General features: G+C 46.3%; 1 protein-coding gene across 1 annotated transcript in view; it reads left to right on the top strand.

Annotated features, from left to right (window-relative positions):
* The window catches only part of LOC142570340 (synaptogenesis protein syg-2-like), a 264,644-nt gene that overhangs the window by 220,954 nt on the left and 25,206 nt on the right, over positions 1 to 18,484 (top strand). The window contains exons 5-7 of the mRNA XM_075678727.1: positions 10,336 to 10,647; positions 16,448 to 16,738; positions 17,911 to 18,219. Of these exons, the coding sequence (XP_075534842.1) occupies positions 10,336 to 10,647; positions 16,448 to 16,738; positions 17,911 to 18,219 (912 nt within the window). The remainder of the gene's footprint in view (positions 1 to 10,335; positions 10,648 to 16,447; positions 16,739 to 17,910; positions 18,220 to 18,484) is intronic.

Below are 18,484 nucleotides of genomic sequence, written 5' to 3'. Positions count from 1 at the left end.
AGAAGCCGACTATCGTCTGTTCCCGCTCGGCCACGGCCGCTGATGTCGTAATTAAACTTTGTCCACTTTCCTTATTGGTGTCGTAGGCGTAGGGTGTTCCTCATTTCGTCTAGTTTTGAACACTCAACAGCCTTTAACCACGCGAAACTTAAGGTTGGACCACACGCACGCTTGCGAGCATGCGCTCACTCCTGGCCACTCCTGTTTGGAACGTCCTGGTATACTTTGCTTCTTATTGAGCTAATCGTAGCGCTTCAAAATGCGGAAGTTGGGCGTTGCTACATATCCATCGCTCGAGCTGGTGCAGGACACAGCTGCTCCTCATCGCGTAGCACGGCCAGACTGGAGCGTATGAACTCGAGCACGCACTGAAGCCCTGTACAGCACAAAGTAAACGCTGCGCCTACGCACTGCAGTTACACGTAACTGCGGTTTGCTACGCAGTGTAGTTATCGAGTCCGCCGCGGGGTACCGCGACGGGTCCGCTGGCTGCGCGCACTGCGAAACGCTGGGGTCAAGCGAGCTTGACTTAAGCTTGGCCTGTCGCAGGTGCGAAAATTGGAAGTACTGGCGTCTATGCGAACATCCTAAATTAAATTTCAACTTCGCGCCACGGTGATGTTCATTAGGAGGAGCGTTGTGGGTACGCCCCGCTGCGCCGTAGCCTTCGCAGTGCATGGTATTGAAGAAGGAGGACCGCGAAGGGGGGGCTTGATTTTCTTTAACTCCGCGTCTGTCGAACGCATTGAAGTACAATCTGCGGCAAGGTATTTATGAAATAGCCTAACTTAAAATGCATTTCTCCACTTTGATAAATAGCGGTTCAGGGCGCCTGTTAAGTTCACGCAGTAGTTATTGTGACACACTGTTAACAATTATGGACACACCGGTGAGTTGTTCACGTGGTTTAACATTGTCTCAATTCACAAGCTTTACGAGTATTGCCTAGCAATAAGATATAAGCAATCACTGTTGAATAAGGGTCGCGCCTTCTACGATATCTTTGGTCTGGAAACATAATGTTATTCCATACCCTACTCGTCACCGACAACATTGGATCATTCCATCCTGTAGAGCACACTTTGGGCGACAAATGGTGCGGGTCACTGTCCCTGTGTTATTAAATAAGTTACTCTAAAAAGATAACAATTTAACAATGCAGTCCGCGTGATATTAGCGAAACATACTTATTGTGAAAAGAGATGCAATATTAACTTGGGCGTTGAGAAAGCTGCCTATGTATATTGCAGTATGTAATGCAGTATTGCATACCGTAGTATGTATTTTGGTGTTCATGCAAATTATGACTTGCACTGTGTAGAAACTTTTCCTGCTTCGTTACATTCAATGAACTCGCCCTCATGTCCTCGTTTTCCGTGCTCGGTTTCTCCTGAAGTGAGAAACGTCACTTTTCTCCTGATCCTACCCTCATCCTTGGGATGAAAAATAAATTTCAATTTGAAATCAAACTTGAATTTGAATTCGAACAAATCTTCGAAGAGTCTAACCCTCTACAAGTAAATCAAGTTGGTATATTTGGCACGGATGTAGTCACCAAACGCAGAAGCCTAGACTCTTGTGCGTCGAGTATCATCGAGGAATGCATGTACCGTGAACAACGCTATTTGTCTTGCAACTCATAAGTGAGCAAGTGAAATTTATTAATATTTACTTTGTGTGTGTATCCTGCAACAATCACTTATAAAACTGTGGAACGCATGATTAGAGCCAAAATTACCACTCATTGCTACTTCGGATCTTACAAGAAATAGTAAGTACTAAGCAATCAGGTTCTTCAGTAATCACCAAGCTGTAGATGGACAACAGAATGGGAAACTTGTCATTCGAACGATCGTGACGAGTTTCTACAAATTCGATCACACGCGTTTCTGAAAAGCCACGTTCATATAGTCGAGGCAAAATGACTCGTCCCGTGCGAATTGGACTCATGACAACTGCTTTTCCAAAACGGCGGCTTTACCCTCTGACCTGACTTGCGGGTTGAGAGTTTGCAAAACGCGAGAGGAAAACTAACTACATCTCAACGCGGTGGAAACTAAAAAACATCTGCGATACCGCTTGGGAGAAATACACAAGCTGCCACTTTATTTAGAAAACGAACGATTCCACTTATTGCATATCCACCTGCCACAGAAAGCTCCGAGGTGAGATTTCCGCGTTGACCTGCATCGCGTGGATAACTTCGTGATATATAGTTCCGTGTTGTGATTTTACTTGTGACGAACGGAGAATACTTAAATTCAAGGAGGCTGGCGAGGCCAGTGATGCTCCACAACTTGGCGGAACCGAGCGTAATGGCACTTGCGAACATGACGAATAATAAAATTTACGTTCAGGGGCGGAAATTCAATTCTCCCGTTTGGTTACATTTAGTCGGTCCTTTAAGTGCACGAAATGTCGCTCACGGAAACATTCGTCCTGAATTATGTACTAAAAATTGGTGTAATATTTGCAGATATGTTCTTTTTTTTCGGCCAGCAGCAGCAGATTTGGAGACTTGCAGCGTGGCGTAGTGAGAGGTGGGCTTCCATAAGTGTTTAAGAACAGCAGAAAAAAAGGTGGCCTTTTCGAAACCGCCACAAAGAATGCGCAGCAGTATTCTTTCTTTTGTAATGTGATGGAATAAAAGAGAAGTGCATGGACCGTTCATACATTGTCCATTTTTATTTTTCTGTATCTTCGAAGTGGAGGCTTTGACCTAGAATTCAACAAATAGCTGGCGCAATCTCCCTGGCTCTCCGCTCTCTAGCGTCATGGGTAACGGGGGCCTTTGTTCGCGGGGGATCTCAGCGAAGCAAGAGCAGTGAAAATACAAGAAAAAAAGAAAATAAAAGGAAAGAAAAGTAGAAGGATGTCCCTGGTCGCTCGAGAGATCGCTTTGAAAATCGATCGCAGACGTTTTTCCTAAGGGATCGCAGGAGGAAGAGGATGAGGAGGGAAAGGGATCGCAGGAACTCGCTGCATCGAAAGGGGGGCTTAGGATGAAGTGCAGTTCGAATATCTGGTGGGTGACAATTAGATTGTGTACTGCCTCCAGACGTATAGTCGGGGCTTTTAGGTGGCAAGAAACTGGAAAGCAAGGCGACTCCGAGATTCGTCTCAGCGGGCGTTTTGCTATAACCTTGTTCAAGAAGGGGGATATCGTATAGGTGTGGGAAGAGAATTCTGCTACCAGCGAGAGTGTAAACACGGCTTGCTTTGTATTCAAAACAGATCCGTCAACTTTCATGGCTTCATGAAGAAATGTGGAAGTTGAAAGGGGGGCTGACATTCCGTTGCTGTTCGCAAATTTTGTCGGACAACTCAGCAACTCCGTTGTCTCGTATGCCGACCCTTCTACGTTGGATTCTCAGAAAGCACCATTTGTATGCGAACGCTCTCCGTGGGGCTTATCCCATTTCTGTTGTCATTTTTATATTATTATTATTATTATTATTATTATTATTATTATTATTATTATTATTATTATTATTATTATTATTATTATTACTATTATTATTATTATTATTCCTCTGCAGTTTGGGGCGGAAGGTGCAAATCTAATTCTGGACACATCGAACGCGTCCAGAATAAATTTATACCTGTTTTCAAGTACCTATATTGCCGTTCTAGCGACCATAGAACAGCGCTCTAAATATACCCCAACTTACACCTCTAAAATATATCGTGATATATGAGAACTTCTGTTCCTCTATAAAGGGGTCCAAGGCATTATATATTCTCCAAAGGTTATTGATAATGAGCAATTTCCCGTGCAAAAAAACAAACAAACAAAAAACAGGCAGCGTTTTGTGTTCTCATCGCGGGCTTGTTGGATTAAACACTGTCCGAAGGCTCGACTACAAAAGGCCTGTAATAAGTATTCTGACTGTATTGTATTCTAGCCTGTGTTTTTATATGTGCCGATGATCTTGTTGTATAGTTAGCTTCCTTTTACGCATTACTGTTACTCTTTAATTGCATCAATATGAAGGCCCTGTAACTGTTCCTGGACACGATAAAAAGCATTTTATTTATTTATTTATTTATTTATTTATTTATTTATTTATTTATTTATTTATTTATTTATTGCATCGGCCCCCAAGCTGGTTCGCGGATACGTTCGACGCACGCACGCTGCGAAATTTCTTACGCACTTCTTGATGCCTCCTTCGTGCCTGCCTCCTTTTCTTCATCCCTCTATTTCTGTTTGCATGTAATCGTGCGATACCATAGACCAATGCACACATCGCTGTATGCTTCTGTGCATTCTTGAGAACAAGTGGGTAGGAGAGCAAAGGATGGATTCCATGATTAACAAATTGACTCCACAGAAACTTACAAGGCAAAATATTCCTCCAATGAATGAGAGCACGCGCCCAAACAGGTCGATACAACGCGCACACATGGGCGAGGCGGTACGTATTCTTTGCTAGGTTTTGCACACCATTTCTCGCCCGATGCGAGATGAAGAATAGGGGTCAACTTTGGAACCATACAGAAGGGGCAAGAAGGCGAGAAGAGACGCAGGACACCCGAGGTGACGGAAGAACGAGCACAAGAAAAAAAAAAAGGCGTGTGACACTTTGAGACCAGAGTGCGGGGAGTGTAGGGGACGCCAGAAAAGTTGGCGGGAAAGAATCGCCGCGCTTTTACGCGTCCTCAGAAAGAGCTGACGCGTTTCTTTCATCCGCGCACCAAAGATATCTCGCCGCCGCTGCCGCCATCACCACGTAGCGGCGAACCTAATGTCTGAATGGCGTGTCGTAAAAGCGGTCGTTGCAAGGCATTTTCTTGAGGCGGGCGTCCGCGCTTCTGGGCATAACTGCTCGGATCCTCTCTCGCTGTGGGCACAACAGTGTGCTCGGTGACAGAGATGGCGCTGCTTGACGATATGACAACGCTTTTTTGAGATCTACAGGCAGGCGCCGTTTCCTGGAGACGAAGGTGGGATGGAATGCCTTCGTGTTGCGCACAGAGTAAGCACTCTCTCTACAGGCGCATAAGACATTGGGTGGCAGCCTGGACTGTCTTTTTATGGCTCAAAAATAGAAATGCTGCTCACAGTGGATAGGCGAGTCTTATGTGCTAGCATCTGCGTGTGCTTTCAGCGACATAACGCGCGTCGTACGGCGCAAAAGCAGCGGCACCAGAGTGAAGGCGGTTTTTAAAGTGAAGCTTTATTTGCCTCTTCAACGAATTTTCCGCGCACTGCGGCTGCTGTGGTATAACTCACGCGCGCTGCTCGGTTTCTCGCAATAACACCAGATGGCGTTCGCCAACGCGAATCCCAAAATGTAGGGAAACGACAAAAAACTTACAAAAACCTACAAAACAAAAACAAAGTTCGCAATGGGGGATCAGAAAATTTGGTTGTGGGAGCACATTGTGTTTTCTTTCTTTTTTTTCTTTTTTAACCTAGGTAGGACTTTAGGCAGTATCATAGCAAATTCTTGGTAGCGCGACGCACCTCCCCGTTCCAAAGGGGACGCTCATAACATCCATCCATCCATCCATCCATCCATCCATCCATCCATCCATCCATCCATCGATCCATCCATCCATCCATCCATCCATCCATCCATCCATCCATCCATCCATCCATCCGTCCATCCGTCCATCCGTCCATCCGTCCATCCATCCATCCATCCATCCCGGGTGGCGCTGCCACTGCAGCGTTTCAGAGTTTGTGCGTATGACACGTGTTGTGCTTGCTTTCCTATGCAACAAAAATGGAGATGCGTGGCTGTTGAGGTCGCGAGCTGGGCTGCGATAGCGTAAACATTTCAATCGTCCATAGCCTGAAGAGAGCGCTTGGAGTTGGCGTATCAACAGCGTGCTGGGCATGGTATGCAGAAGAAACACGTAAACACGCACCAGCAAAATGGCTAAAAAATTGTTATGAGGTTCTCATTTGATTATGAGCCAAGCCGTAGTGGGAAACAAAGAAATAATTTGGAACACCAGCGGTTCTTTAACGTGCACCTAATTCTAAGTACACGAGTGCTTTCGCATTTCGCGCCCATGAAAATGAGGCCGCACGGCCGGCATTGAATCAATATAGTGACACTAGGCATTACCACCGTCGAAACTAGTGCTCTATAAGGCGTTCACTGCAGCAAGTCGTGGCCTTCATTGCCTCATGTAACATGGGAGTGCGCCAAAAAACCTCATGCCATTAATTCACTTTTGGTACTCACCTTACTAAGGGAGCCCTGGGAGGCCATCCTCGCTCTTGCTGACCTCGAGGCCCAGAAGGGTCTCCTGGATCAAGCTGGGCGGGTCGCGATGGCCACTGGAGGCTTGGAATAGAGACCCAGCCTGCACCGCTCCCTTCCGCCATTTTTTTTCCTCATCAATAAAATGTTCTGTGCGTGTGCAGCGAGAATCCTCTTTCACGCTTGTATGGATGGATGCTATGAGCGTCCCCTTTGGAACGGTGCAGTGGGTTGCGCCACCAAACTCCTTTACCAAAATTTCTGAACCGCCATTGAGAACTTTGTTTTTGTGCGCCTTCGTTGTTTGTTGTTTGCACATTTTTCGTGCACCAATCTTCTATTTTTTACTTTCCCGCTGCTCTCGCTGATCCCAAGGGCTTCAAGGAGGCCAGAGGTGCCTAAATCGACCGCTGGGCAGATCTCTTCACATTGCAATAAAACATGCTCCATCATTTCCCTAACTTTACCGCAGTAAGCACAGGCTTCTTCTTCCCTCAGAACACTTTCTGCATGCTTCTTTCTGGACCTTCTGCGCTATCCGGTGGCGCTGCCGAAAATCCCGCACGTGGCCTCCGATATAAAAATTGTGTTCCGCCGATACTGCAAACACTGAGAATTCGCTGTAGGGGCACATACTCAGTTACTCAATTTGGTTACCTTTTCGTTACCCAATGTGAAGACCGGCATGTCCCAGTGCCTTCATGGCGCAGCTCACTTAAGTATTCACGTGAGCACGCTCCTTGAAATGTGGCACATACCATGCGGCGCAACCTGATAATGCTTCGGGTTTCTGTCGCTTGAGGCACCTTTGTGACGTGCGTTCGATTCCGCCGAGCTTCGTAGTATTTTAACGGATTTTTTTGCCTCTACAGAGCAGCGCATTCCTTGTGGCAATTGCTTAGTTACCAAATTTGGCGTCAAATACGTTCATTGAATAGCGGCACACACCTACTGGCACATACCCAGTGACTAAAGAGGTTGATTCAAGACCAGCACCGCCCAACTGGCAGATACTCAGTGCTCCAAGTCGGTTTCAAAGAGTGAGAGACAGAGAGAGAGAGAGAGAGAGAGAGAGAGAGAGAGAACTTTAATTATACAAAATGCAGAGAGGTCGGCCTGAGGTATATTCCTCTAGCCAGCTACTCGACGTTGGGGGAAGGCGAAGAGGGAAAAAAGAGGGAACAAATAGGCGCACGATGGGTGACGATGACGAGAGAAGGAGGACGTAAAACATATGGCAAGCAATTTGGCGTGCTCAAAGCCTGGATACTTTTTAACAAGTTCAGTAACGCCTGGGTGGCCTTGAAACACGATTGAGCGTCTGGCCAAGGGCCTAAAATAACGTCCTCCGACAACGGTGGGCTGTTGAGACGCGTAAGGTGATTGTTAAACTTTTGACGCTCTTCCACGCGTACTTAGGGCAGTCACAAAGCACATTATCTGTAGTCTCATTCACAATTCACAACTCACAGTATGGAGGCTCAGTGCGTCGCATGAGGGTCATGTATCCGTGCGTAAACGCTATCCCCAGACTTTGTGCCGGTTTCGTGCTTCATAGTTTCAAAGAGTCTCTTCCAACAGCGGTACCTACGCACTACTGCATTTACTGCGACCCATGTCGGCGTGAGAGAGGTTGGTGTAGGTTGGTGTAGGTTGGTGTGTGAGATGTATGCATTGTCATATAATCAGTGACCCATGCTGGTCTGACGGTTGGTTACGAACCTTGTTCCCTCAGCACAGCAGTCCAATGCGCTACCTATTCGACTATGGACTGCCCAGTGACGAAGGCAGGCGGGAAAACTATTGGATACAAACACACATAGAATATTCACTCATAGATAGATGGTAGCGCCCAGAAAGTGCATGAAGCAACGCAAGAATGCTAACGCATTAGCAATTGTGGAGTTTCACGTCCCTATGCTGCATAGTGGTTTAGAAAGGACCGTAGCGAAGGGCTCCAATTTTATTTTCACCACGTGGGTTTCATTACAAAGCACTCGGAGCGTGGTACACGAGCATTTTAGTGCGTTGGAATTCTTAGGGTACTTCACACGCTTTCCTGGAGCTGTGCATATTTGTATGTACCTCACCATCTTCCCGTCTACCTGGTTCTCTGGGTAGTCCATGGAACTATGTCCGAAACGAACCGTTGGACCAACTTGGCTCGCTAAGTATGTTGCAATGCGTACATACGGGGCACTCTTCAACGAACCCTTTTCACGCTGACATGGGTCACTAGATACCGGATTTGGTAGGTAACACTGTGCGAAAAATATTTTCTACACTAACTTGAAGCTTGACCAAGTGCCACTTGGCCTGTGCTGGCCTTCAAGTAATATTTTCATGCGAACTTCGGCCGCTGCTGGGCAAGCGCCAGTCGCTGTATGCCCCTCTTTACTCAATGTATTTGACGCCAGCTTGGGTAACTAAGTAGGTGCCACTGAGAATGTGCCACTTTACAATGGCGGAGAAGTTCCAATAAACTCATCCGGTAGTGAGCGGAATCAAGTCCCCACCCCAAGGTTACCTGATAACCCAATGGTTTACCACACCGCGCCAAAAATGGCCAAAAATGGCCAAAAATGGCCAAAAGGCAAGCGAGAGAACAATTATCATCGATCACAGGCACCAGCATGCGTTGCTTCTTGTCTCGGATTCCCCACGCGGACTTCTCGGCAGCGCCACTAGATAGCGCATAGTGTCGGCAAAGAAGGGGAAGTGATGAGCCCGGTTGCATTTCAAAGCGTTCGCATTCACTGGCGCGCCATGAATTGCGGAGGCCACGCGCTGGCTTCGTGGCGGCGGCGCCATATGGCGCCGAGTGTTCTCAGGGAAGCGTGAAAGAGGAGTCTTCGCAGCAGTACACGTGTAGTACAAAACTATTTTTGGTGTTGGCAATACGTTGTGTCTCTATTGTGATTCAATGCTGAAGGCATTACCCACGGCATTCGTCGAGGAATAAATTTTGCCATATTTCTTTTTTGCGTCCCGCCTGCATCGGCATGTGGCCGCCGTTTCCAAGGTCGAACGCATAACCTTTTGCTTAGCAGTGTTTCTCGATAGCCATTGAGCGACTGCGGCGGTTGACAATGAGCTGTGAATATCAGATGCTGTAACCCAAAGCTATCATTACATTTCTTTCTTTAGAACGACAGAATAAGTGCCATGTTTCGCACGCTACCTACCGAGTTCACTGTGGAGACCAGTGGCGTGCAACAATTTTGATACCCAAGACATGCAACGAGCAAAAATTATTGTGGCAACATAGAAAGCAACCCATCCTTCTGCGCGAGTACCTTGCCGTTATTTATGCTCATTTTCAGGGTGAACGTACAATTCTTGCGGAAATTAGCACGCAACAGTCACTACACCTGACTTCTCAGAATTCACTTAACACCAACAATCATCCATAGCAAAATTCGAATGTTGCGATTTTAGCCGCCGTCCTGGCGTAGTGTCTATGACGTTGTGCCGCTAAGCCCGAGGGCGCAGGATGAAATTCCCGCTGCGGCTGCTGCGATTAGATGGGGTCTAATACAAAAAGAAGTCCGTATAGTGTGTGTTGGGTGCAAGTGAAAAAACGCAAGGTGGTCAAAATTAATCCGGAGTCCCCCAGTAACGTGTGCCTCAAGTCATATCGTGGTTTTGGCACGCAAAACAAAATAATTTTATTTAATATTTGTTGTTGCAATTTTGTTTTATCAGCCACGTATAATCTGGCCAAGTTCGCAAGACACTACTGTTCAACTGTTCAAGCATATTCGGCAGCAGAACATTACAAAGGTTTATAAAGCGAGGCTGCTCGCAAATAAGGAGTTTTTTATGTCTTCATCATCTGCCCCTAAAAGCTGTTACTTCAGTCTTTAAAGTTTGTAGGAACGGTCACCGTAACTCATAACATATGGAGTAACAAAGCAATCTTCTGTACAATGTGCTAACTCATATTTACCTTTTCTCGTTGTAAATACGCAAACTCGGGCTGAATATGCATTCCCTTTCGAGCAAGATTGAAAGTGTCATGGCCTCGGACACACTCAAATTACTTTCGTAGCATTTTGTACTAACGTTTTGATACAGTGAAACTAATAAATTTTCGCATTTTGACTTCGTGATGCAGTGAAGCCAGTCTCGGTTGAGATCAAAGGACCCCGTGGACCACTGTCAGCGGAGCTGTCGGCACAGGTCATTTGCCAGGTGAACGGATCGCGGCCAGAGGCCCTGGTGCGCTGGTTTCTGGGGCCATACCAGCTGAACGACACCGAGACTCACGTTATCTCGCCGAACACCACGCTGGGAGTGCTGAACTTTGTGCCGGGGGACCGCGACCATGCTGCGCGGCTGCGCTGTCTCGCCTCCAACTCGGCGATAGGTGGAGCACAGGGCAGCACATCCGCACCGCTGGAGGACTCCTGGATACTGGACGTCCACTGTAAGACCACACCCAGAGTCGTTGCAGCTAGTAGCAGTCGCAAGGCATAGAAACCTCATCATTTGTGGCTCAAGCCTAATGTCAAGCTTGCAACATAAATTTTGCTGTATTTGTTTCAGTTAACCGTAGTTCGCAGCCAATACATTTGAGAAGCACGAGCACCAATGGCGACAAAATTCTCTGAATGCAGAGAGGGAAGGGACGAGGTGGGTCCATAAAGTATATGAATGGCGGCTTAAGCGTTCATATGCAAGTAACACCCGCAGTGCAGGTGTAATGATTTTTGCACTGTGCTGCTAAGCCTGAGGGCGCAGGATGAAATTCCAGCAGCGGCGACCGCATTTCGATTTGGGTGAAATTGACAAAGGACCCTGTACTGTGTATTGGGCGCATGTTGTTAAACAACCCTATATGGCACAAAATATTCTAGGGACCCCTGCCACCTACAGCGTGACTCATTACCATGTCGTGGTTTCTGCAGCTAAATCCCCAGAATTTATTCTGAATGTACAATCTGCTAGCAGATTTTGCTTTCGTTATTTCGTTATTTCGTGAAGAATCAGATGTATATTTTAACAGAGACAAAATAAAGCGATACGACACCTCAATAGTAAGTAAGAGCAGTATTTATTGTGTCACTTATAATAATCACAAAGTATGCTGACATGCCGGATGGACTCTCCCAAAGAAATTAGGTGTGAAGACAAACGTGGAGCGTTGGCAGCTAAGAATTACACATTGCGTGAGGAAGTCATCACGATTGAGTTTATGTATGTCGATGTGCGCCTTGCAATTTGAAGTGGGTTAACGTGTCATCATTTGGGTATGCCTTCTTGCTATATTCGAAATTTCTTGCCAAATAAGGAACATGCATAGAAGTAATCGAGCATGCTGCGATGTTTAGCGGGGCTCGGGAAAAATAAAGTGCAAATATGCAAGGGTTTGATAAACAGCCTACTTGAGTAAAGCGACCTAACAGAAACTAAAATTGTCCGCTGCTATCCAACCAGGCACTTCTTTCGTGTAATTCGCAAAGTGCTCATCTTAAGGGGGCCCTGAAACATTTTTTATCGAGGTCGAGAAATGAACTTGAGGTTAAGTTGGACTACTTCAGAAAAGCTTTGCGGCAAAATGTTCTTCAATGCGTTCAGCAGAATCAGAGTTATTTGGAATCAAACATGCCGTTCCAAGTGCTTCCGCTCCTTCTTCAATGATTTGGACTGCGAAGGCTACGGCGGAGCGGGGTATGACTACAACACTCTGCCTACTGAGCGCCACCTTGGCGTGCAGTCCAAATCCAGTTTTGGATGTTCCACATTAGACATCACTAGTTCTTATTCTGCGTCTACGACGTGCCAAAAGCGGTGGTGCTCAGAGAGTCGTATTGCGCTCAGTCAGTCGACTCATCGCGGCATGCCCCAGCGGCCGCGGCATCTACACGACGTAGCAGACTGCAGCTACATGCAACTGCAGTGTTTGCTTTGTGCGCGACAGGACCAGAGTGCGTGCTTGTGCTCATATATGCTCAAGTCTGACTGTGCGGCGTGGGGCGGATTGGCTTTGTTCTGCACCAGCTCGGCCGATGGATAGTAGCCATATCCAACTTGCGCATATTGAAGCGCTGTCAGTAGCTTATTATACAGCGTAGTCTGCAAAGGCGCGTAACGAGGAGCGTCCAGGAGCGAGCGCCCGCTGGCAAGCGTACGTGTGGTCCTACCTTAAGTTTCACGTGGGTGCGCGACGAGTTCGCGTCCTCGCCGGACCTACAATAAAGTTTATTCACTCACTCACTCAAGTTTCACGTGGTTCGAGGCTAGTTGAGCGTTCAGAACTAGTCGAAATTAGCGAGGCCCAATGGCTGCGACGCCGGCAAGCTGGGTTGCGCAAGTTTAATTGCTGCAAGGGTGGCCCCGACCGAGTGTGAGCAGACGATAGTAGGCTTCTTCCGGAAGTATTAATTATTATTTAATCTAAAACGCAGATTCAGAACTTCAGACTGTTCAATAAACTTAGCCGGTACTTATACACAGTAAGAGTACGAAGAAGCGCACTGATAGAAACACCTTCTTGCTTGATGTCAGCTATTGGCCAACAGCAGTCGCGTATGGTATTCTGCGATATTACGAAAGAAATCATCCGAAAATTGTGAGGAGCTGTCTTCTTTTGAACAGAGAACGCTTGAGAGAAAGGTGACTTTGTGCTCTGCTTGCGAGCACCACGCGCCACGCATGACTGCGAAATATGGCTGAGATGTTCATAGTAGCGTATACTGTCTGCGAACTGTGTTTTTTCAGCAAGCCAAAGGAGTGCTGCAGTGCCCTTTAAAGAAAATTTAAGCTTGAAACTGTCTGAAGACCCACTTGCGCTTGAACCAGGTTCAATTCGCCTTACGAGTAACATTCACTTGACCAAAAGATTGCCAATCGAACAGATACAAAAAACGACTTGCATCAAAATTTGTCTCGAAAGGTGCGTGATAGGTTGTGGTTACGGATTTTATGCTTGAAAGGGCAGCACGTGTGTCCACATTCTTTTAACGTGGTACGCTTTTGAACCTGTTCTCGCATGCTCAAATATGGAAATACTGGAACCAGGTACAACAAAGCAGGACGCAGGTTAAGTGCATACGAGAGAGCTCTAAGAAGACTCGCTATCTTGCTTTTTACACACTCTAGGAACCATAAGCGCCACTGTATCTCAAAATCTAACGTAACTATAAAGAATGGCTTGAAACGTAGAGCCTTACTCAGTATATAGGCACTGAAAAGTACATGACTTCGAGAAACGAATTTCGCTTCGAGGAACCAGTTGCGAAACACTCCCCCAATAAACAGCGTAGCAGCACTGGCTGAAAAAGAGCATCCGATAAAAAAATTTTCTTTTCTTGCTGGACTGTTATTACCTGCATTAGACTAAAAAGGTGGCCGTAACTTTAGCATACGCTAAAGAGGATGAAGGCGAAAGCCCGCCCACTCGTGAGTAATTCATTACATTAAGAAGAGATGAATATTGGCCTAGTTGGTATCTTGGCATGACAACCATCTTGGTTTAGCGCACAACGGGACTGTGTTCGTCTTCCTTTCTGTTGTGCCGTCCCGTTAGGCGCTATGTCAAGATGGTCCTCATATTCATTACATTACTTAACATTTTCATTCTAACGCGTTGTTGCTTCATATTAATTGTTTTCTCCCAAAAAGTTCGGGGGTTCAAGTGTCTAAATAACCCTACCCTAAGTGCTTTAATTGCTTTCGCCCTCCCCCCCCCGAAAAAAACCAAAGGTCCTGGGTTCGAGTGTCGTAATTAACTGTAATTACCACAAAAATAGTGGACATGAGTGTCCTAATTACCAATACATTAATTAATTATGACCTAATTAACTTTGCCATGATTACACCGAAGGTAGTGGGTTCGACTCTCGTCCTTCCCGACTTCGGTGGCAATCCAACTTTCAGACATGGCCGGTTCGCCCATGTCTCCACCTTTGGTCGTGATTTCGAGTGCCTAATTAGCTTCACCTTAATGCACACCAAAGATCGTGAGTTCTACTCCCACCAGACATCGAGGATTCGACTTCCACCAAATGTCGTGGGTTTTACTTGACATTTGCGATGGCAATTGGAATCCAACTTGGAGATATAGCCAGTTCGCCCATATCTTGAAGTGGGTTCAACTCCCCCAAAGGTCACGCGTTCGACTGCCTGAATTAAATCTGACTTAGTTAATACCCTAGGACATGCTGAAGCTTGTTCTTCGCCTGGGCTTCACGCTTTCGCATTTAGAAATTGATGGCCCAATTCACCCTATTTAACGCCAAAAGTCATGGGTTTGACTCCCCACAAAGGTCGTAGGTCTTAAAAAAATTCGCCTTAATTAGCACCACAGGTAGTGGGTTCGACTCGCAATGAATTTTGGCGCCATGAATTTTGGTGCCATAACGCCGGATGGCGTAACGCCGGACATCAAATTTTTCGCCCCATGAGATGTCTAAGGCTTTCGCCTTAATAAATAAATGGGCAATTTTTTAGGTATCTTGCGAGTTGCACATAACTGGCAAGTGGAAACGACCATTAAAATTCCGAGGTTTGCCGACTCATTGCAGCAAGCACCACTTGAACATCGAATACACAGTTAAAAGAAGGTCTTAGCTCATAATAAGTACATAGAGGTGACGCCTGTAATAATGGCAGAAAAATACAGGTCTGTAATTTTCCGTTTTCAAGACGTCACCTCCTCATTAGAAGTTATAACCCGAATATGAAGTCCAAGTTTTCTATGTTTAAAAAGTATTCTTCAGTAATCTAACTCCTTTTTACCGCGAAAATATTTGATACACAATATGACGCTGCAGGAAAGGGGGACATTTCTAATCATAATTGTGATAATAATACTCAGAACTTGAATTTGTTAAAGTGCATTCCCTTGTGCTCCTCGTCACTATATGTAATTTGAAGGGTCTCGTTTCTTTAAAATATCAATACATGACGTATATTTTAACACCACCATGAGTGCACATCATTACTAGCCTATTTTATGTGCACTGAATGATCCAGAAGGTGCCAAAAGCATCACTGAATGCTGTCATCGGCGCAGTTTGTAATAGCTCTATGGCATGCAGGTAAAGATGAGCGTCCGGATCTGGGATACGAACTCATGCACTAATTTGCGTTGTTATGCGCATAAGCAAACAATTGTTGTGGCTTCAACGGTTCAATAATGCATAATTATGTTTAGGCAGTGGATGAAGAACCACAGAATAGGAACTGCGTCACGAAGCGCGAGATTTCATATTTTCTAATGCTACCTTCAATTATACCCGCTGAAGAATTTTAGTAAACTAGAAGAGAAAGTTAACAATGAACCTATTATTAGATCAGTGCAATGTTATTGGGAAGTAGTGGCGGAGCGCCCGGGTCACAGTCGTGACCTTCGTTCGAACACTGCTACGAGCACCATTAAAGCGAAGCTTTCTTCGCCTCTTTCCCGGGTTCGGCGTTCGTTCTCATTTCCTCGCCGGATATACTTGCGAATATATCTGCGTACATAACTTATGCGTACATACATGCGTAATATATCTGCGTACACTGGGCTTTTGCACCGATAGAGAATTTGCTGCTGACTGCTATCTGGCTTAGAGACAACTAGGTAGCTGGGTATGTGCCACCGAGTATGTGTAACTAATTATGCGCCTATTCTTGACAAATGGCTCATAACGCCAGTGGTTCAAGGAATGTGAAGCCGAAATGTATTCAGATTTGTGTGATACTTCTCTCTGCGTGCACCACTCATCGGCGCTCTTTTCTCGACAAGCATGAAATAAGCCATCGTCCTCATCATGTAAACAAGTAATAGCGGCAGATGACGAGTCTTCGTTCGTTACGTCCAGTACTGCTGCGACCTCGCTAACTCAAACTTCGAGTCATTTAAATTCCAACATTACGCTGCATCCACGCTTTTTTTTTACCTTTACTTTGCGTAGCCGAGGTGCTTCCGCGTGGCATTACGTGGTATTACAGTGATAGACTGATGGCGAGCTTATAGGTGCTGTTTATCGCAATTAAAACAAGAGAAAATCAGCCAGTCTTGCGTACTGAGACCTGGCCAGGGGTCACCGTCCTCATACAGGCCATGTATCGGTTGACCGTACGGCTACCTTTCTGTAATACCTGCCCAGGCTTCACCGTCTTTAAACAGGCCAAGTATTGGCTGACAGTAGGTCTGCCCTTCTCTAACAATCCCACTCACTTTGCAGGAGCGCATCAATGTGGTTAACTTGCTGTTAAACTTACGTGTCGGCGCGCAGACAAACCGGTGGTGCAGCTGCGGCTGGGAAGCGGCCTCAGTCCGTCCAACATCCACGAGGGTATCGACATCTACTTCGAGTGCAGTGTGCGCTCCAACCCACCGGTGAGCGAGGTCTCGTGGACCTTCGATGGTCGGGACCTGCACACGGATGGCGCCCGAGGAATTATTGTCAGCAACCAGTCACTCGCGCTGCGCTCGGTCAACCGTACCAACAGTGGGTTCTACGCCTGCCACGCTGCCAACTCGGAAGGTGAAGCCGAGAGCAACCGTCTACGGCTCAGGGTTCTGCGTGAGTTTTGATGTTCATTACCATGCCACTCTTGATGAAGTCCACGTTCGCTAATTCTCAGACGGTGTTCAGCAGCAAGTTCTGCGTAGCGTATTTAGTTATGACGGCATAGATGATATCTGGGAATTATTAAGTTTTATATACGAAAATAATGTAAACAATCAATTCTATTTGAAAACTAAGATAGAACAAAGGAAGCAGTTCCCTACTTCAATTACATAGACTCGTAGAAGTGTAGTTTGTAGGAAATTGTTAATGTGTTTGGTTATATTTGAATTCATTTAGACAATGTTAGTGAATGCTGGCAACAGTACGTATATTCAAAGCTGATATTGTATGGAATTGGGCATAAAATGTTGTCATATTTAAAGTAAGCCTCGCTCATCCCTTCCTACGGTTCATTTGACTTGCTAATATGTAGATTAAAACTTGACAGGTACATAAGTTTGCTTGGTTAGTTCAGGTTTTATTTATGCTGTTCGGAGACACAACAACAAAATTGCCAGTTCTACCCGAATGCGAAGCATTGAAAGCGAAAGCATGGTTTAGCGTTACACTGAAGGCACCTCAGGAGGCTGGCGTAACGAGCGTGCCAGTAGCGTTTCAGACGTCGCCCCTCGATGGCGCACGAGATGGGATTAATGCATTCAGGGGCATTAGATTAACGGAAACACACACAAATACACAAACGCTGCTCGGCGCCGGCGGCACTCTCTGCGCGTTCCAGTTTGACTTTGGCTGAGCTTAAAGGTGAGATTTACAGAAACTGGCGTTTTATGGGTTTTTACCTGGAATAGTAGAGCTATCGCTATAAACGTGAGACTAGGCTGGCAACTTCATCCTCTAGGCAAGAAAGAGGGCACGTGGTTACGCTCGCATGCAGACGCCGGCACGCACAAACGCGTGCTCTGCCCAGCGGTGTGCGGCGCCTGTAAAGCGTGCATTCTAACACATATACTGTTATTGCAACAAAGCCTTCTTTCCAAAACAATGCTTGGCGATTAATGCAATATTTGAAATTTGAATGATTCTTCATGTTTACTCCACTCACCCCACCAGTGCAGACTCGGCCGCTTGCCGGCATGTGACCACTTTTTCTTCTTTTTTACACTCTTCCTGCCACCTCTGACGCTTATTGCTTCCCCTGGGGTCGTCGTACGATGTGCCTGCAGATTCACCAGTGTGCCAGTCGGGCCACCGGCAGCATTCGCACTCGGTGGCGAAGCACGAGACGGTTGAGGTGGAATGTGATGTGGAGGCGGACCCCAACAACGTCACCTTCTCGTGGACCTTCCACCAGGCGCATCGCACCGCTGCGCTGTCACCGAACTCCAGCTTCTCGACACCCCCGGGGGCACCGCTGCGCTCGGTGCTGCGCTACACACCGCGTTCGGACACCGACTACGGCACGCTCTACTGTCGCGCACGCAATGCCATCGGTGACAGCCTCGAACCTTGCATCTTCCAGATACACCCCGTCGGTGAGTTTCCCTTCTTGCTCTTACGAGCAGTATTCTTGAGTGAGGTAAGCTGCCTTTCGCAAGCTAGAGAGTACGTATGGCATGCACTCTCCAGCCATTAAGGGAGGCGTACCGATACGCTTAAAAATGTATTTAATTAATAAATCGTAGGGGGACTAAGGTATAGGGCTTAAGCATAGAGAATAACGAATAAGTTTGGGAAAAGCTATGAAGTTGGCAAGTTAGTTTTCGTTCATCTTGTGATTTGCTGTATACAGCTGAGTAA

The sequence above is a fragment of the Dermacentor variabilis genome, chromosome 2, assembly GCF_050947875.1.
Source record: "Dermacentor variabilis isolate Ectoservices chromosome 2, ASM5094787v1, whole genome shotgun sequence".
Taxonomy (NCBI): Eukaryota; Metazoa; Arthropoda; class Arachnida; order Ixodida; family Ixodidae; genus Dermacentor; species Dermacentor variabilis.
This window is presented reverse-complemented; position numbering and strand designations above follow the sequence as displayed.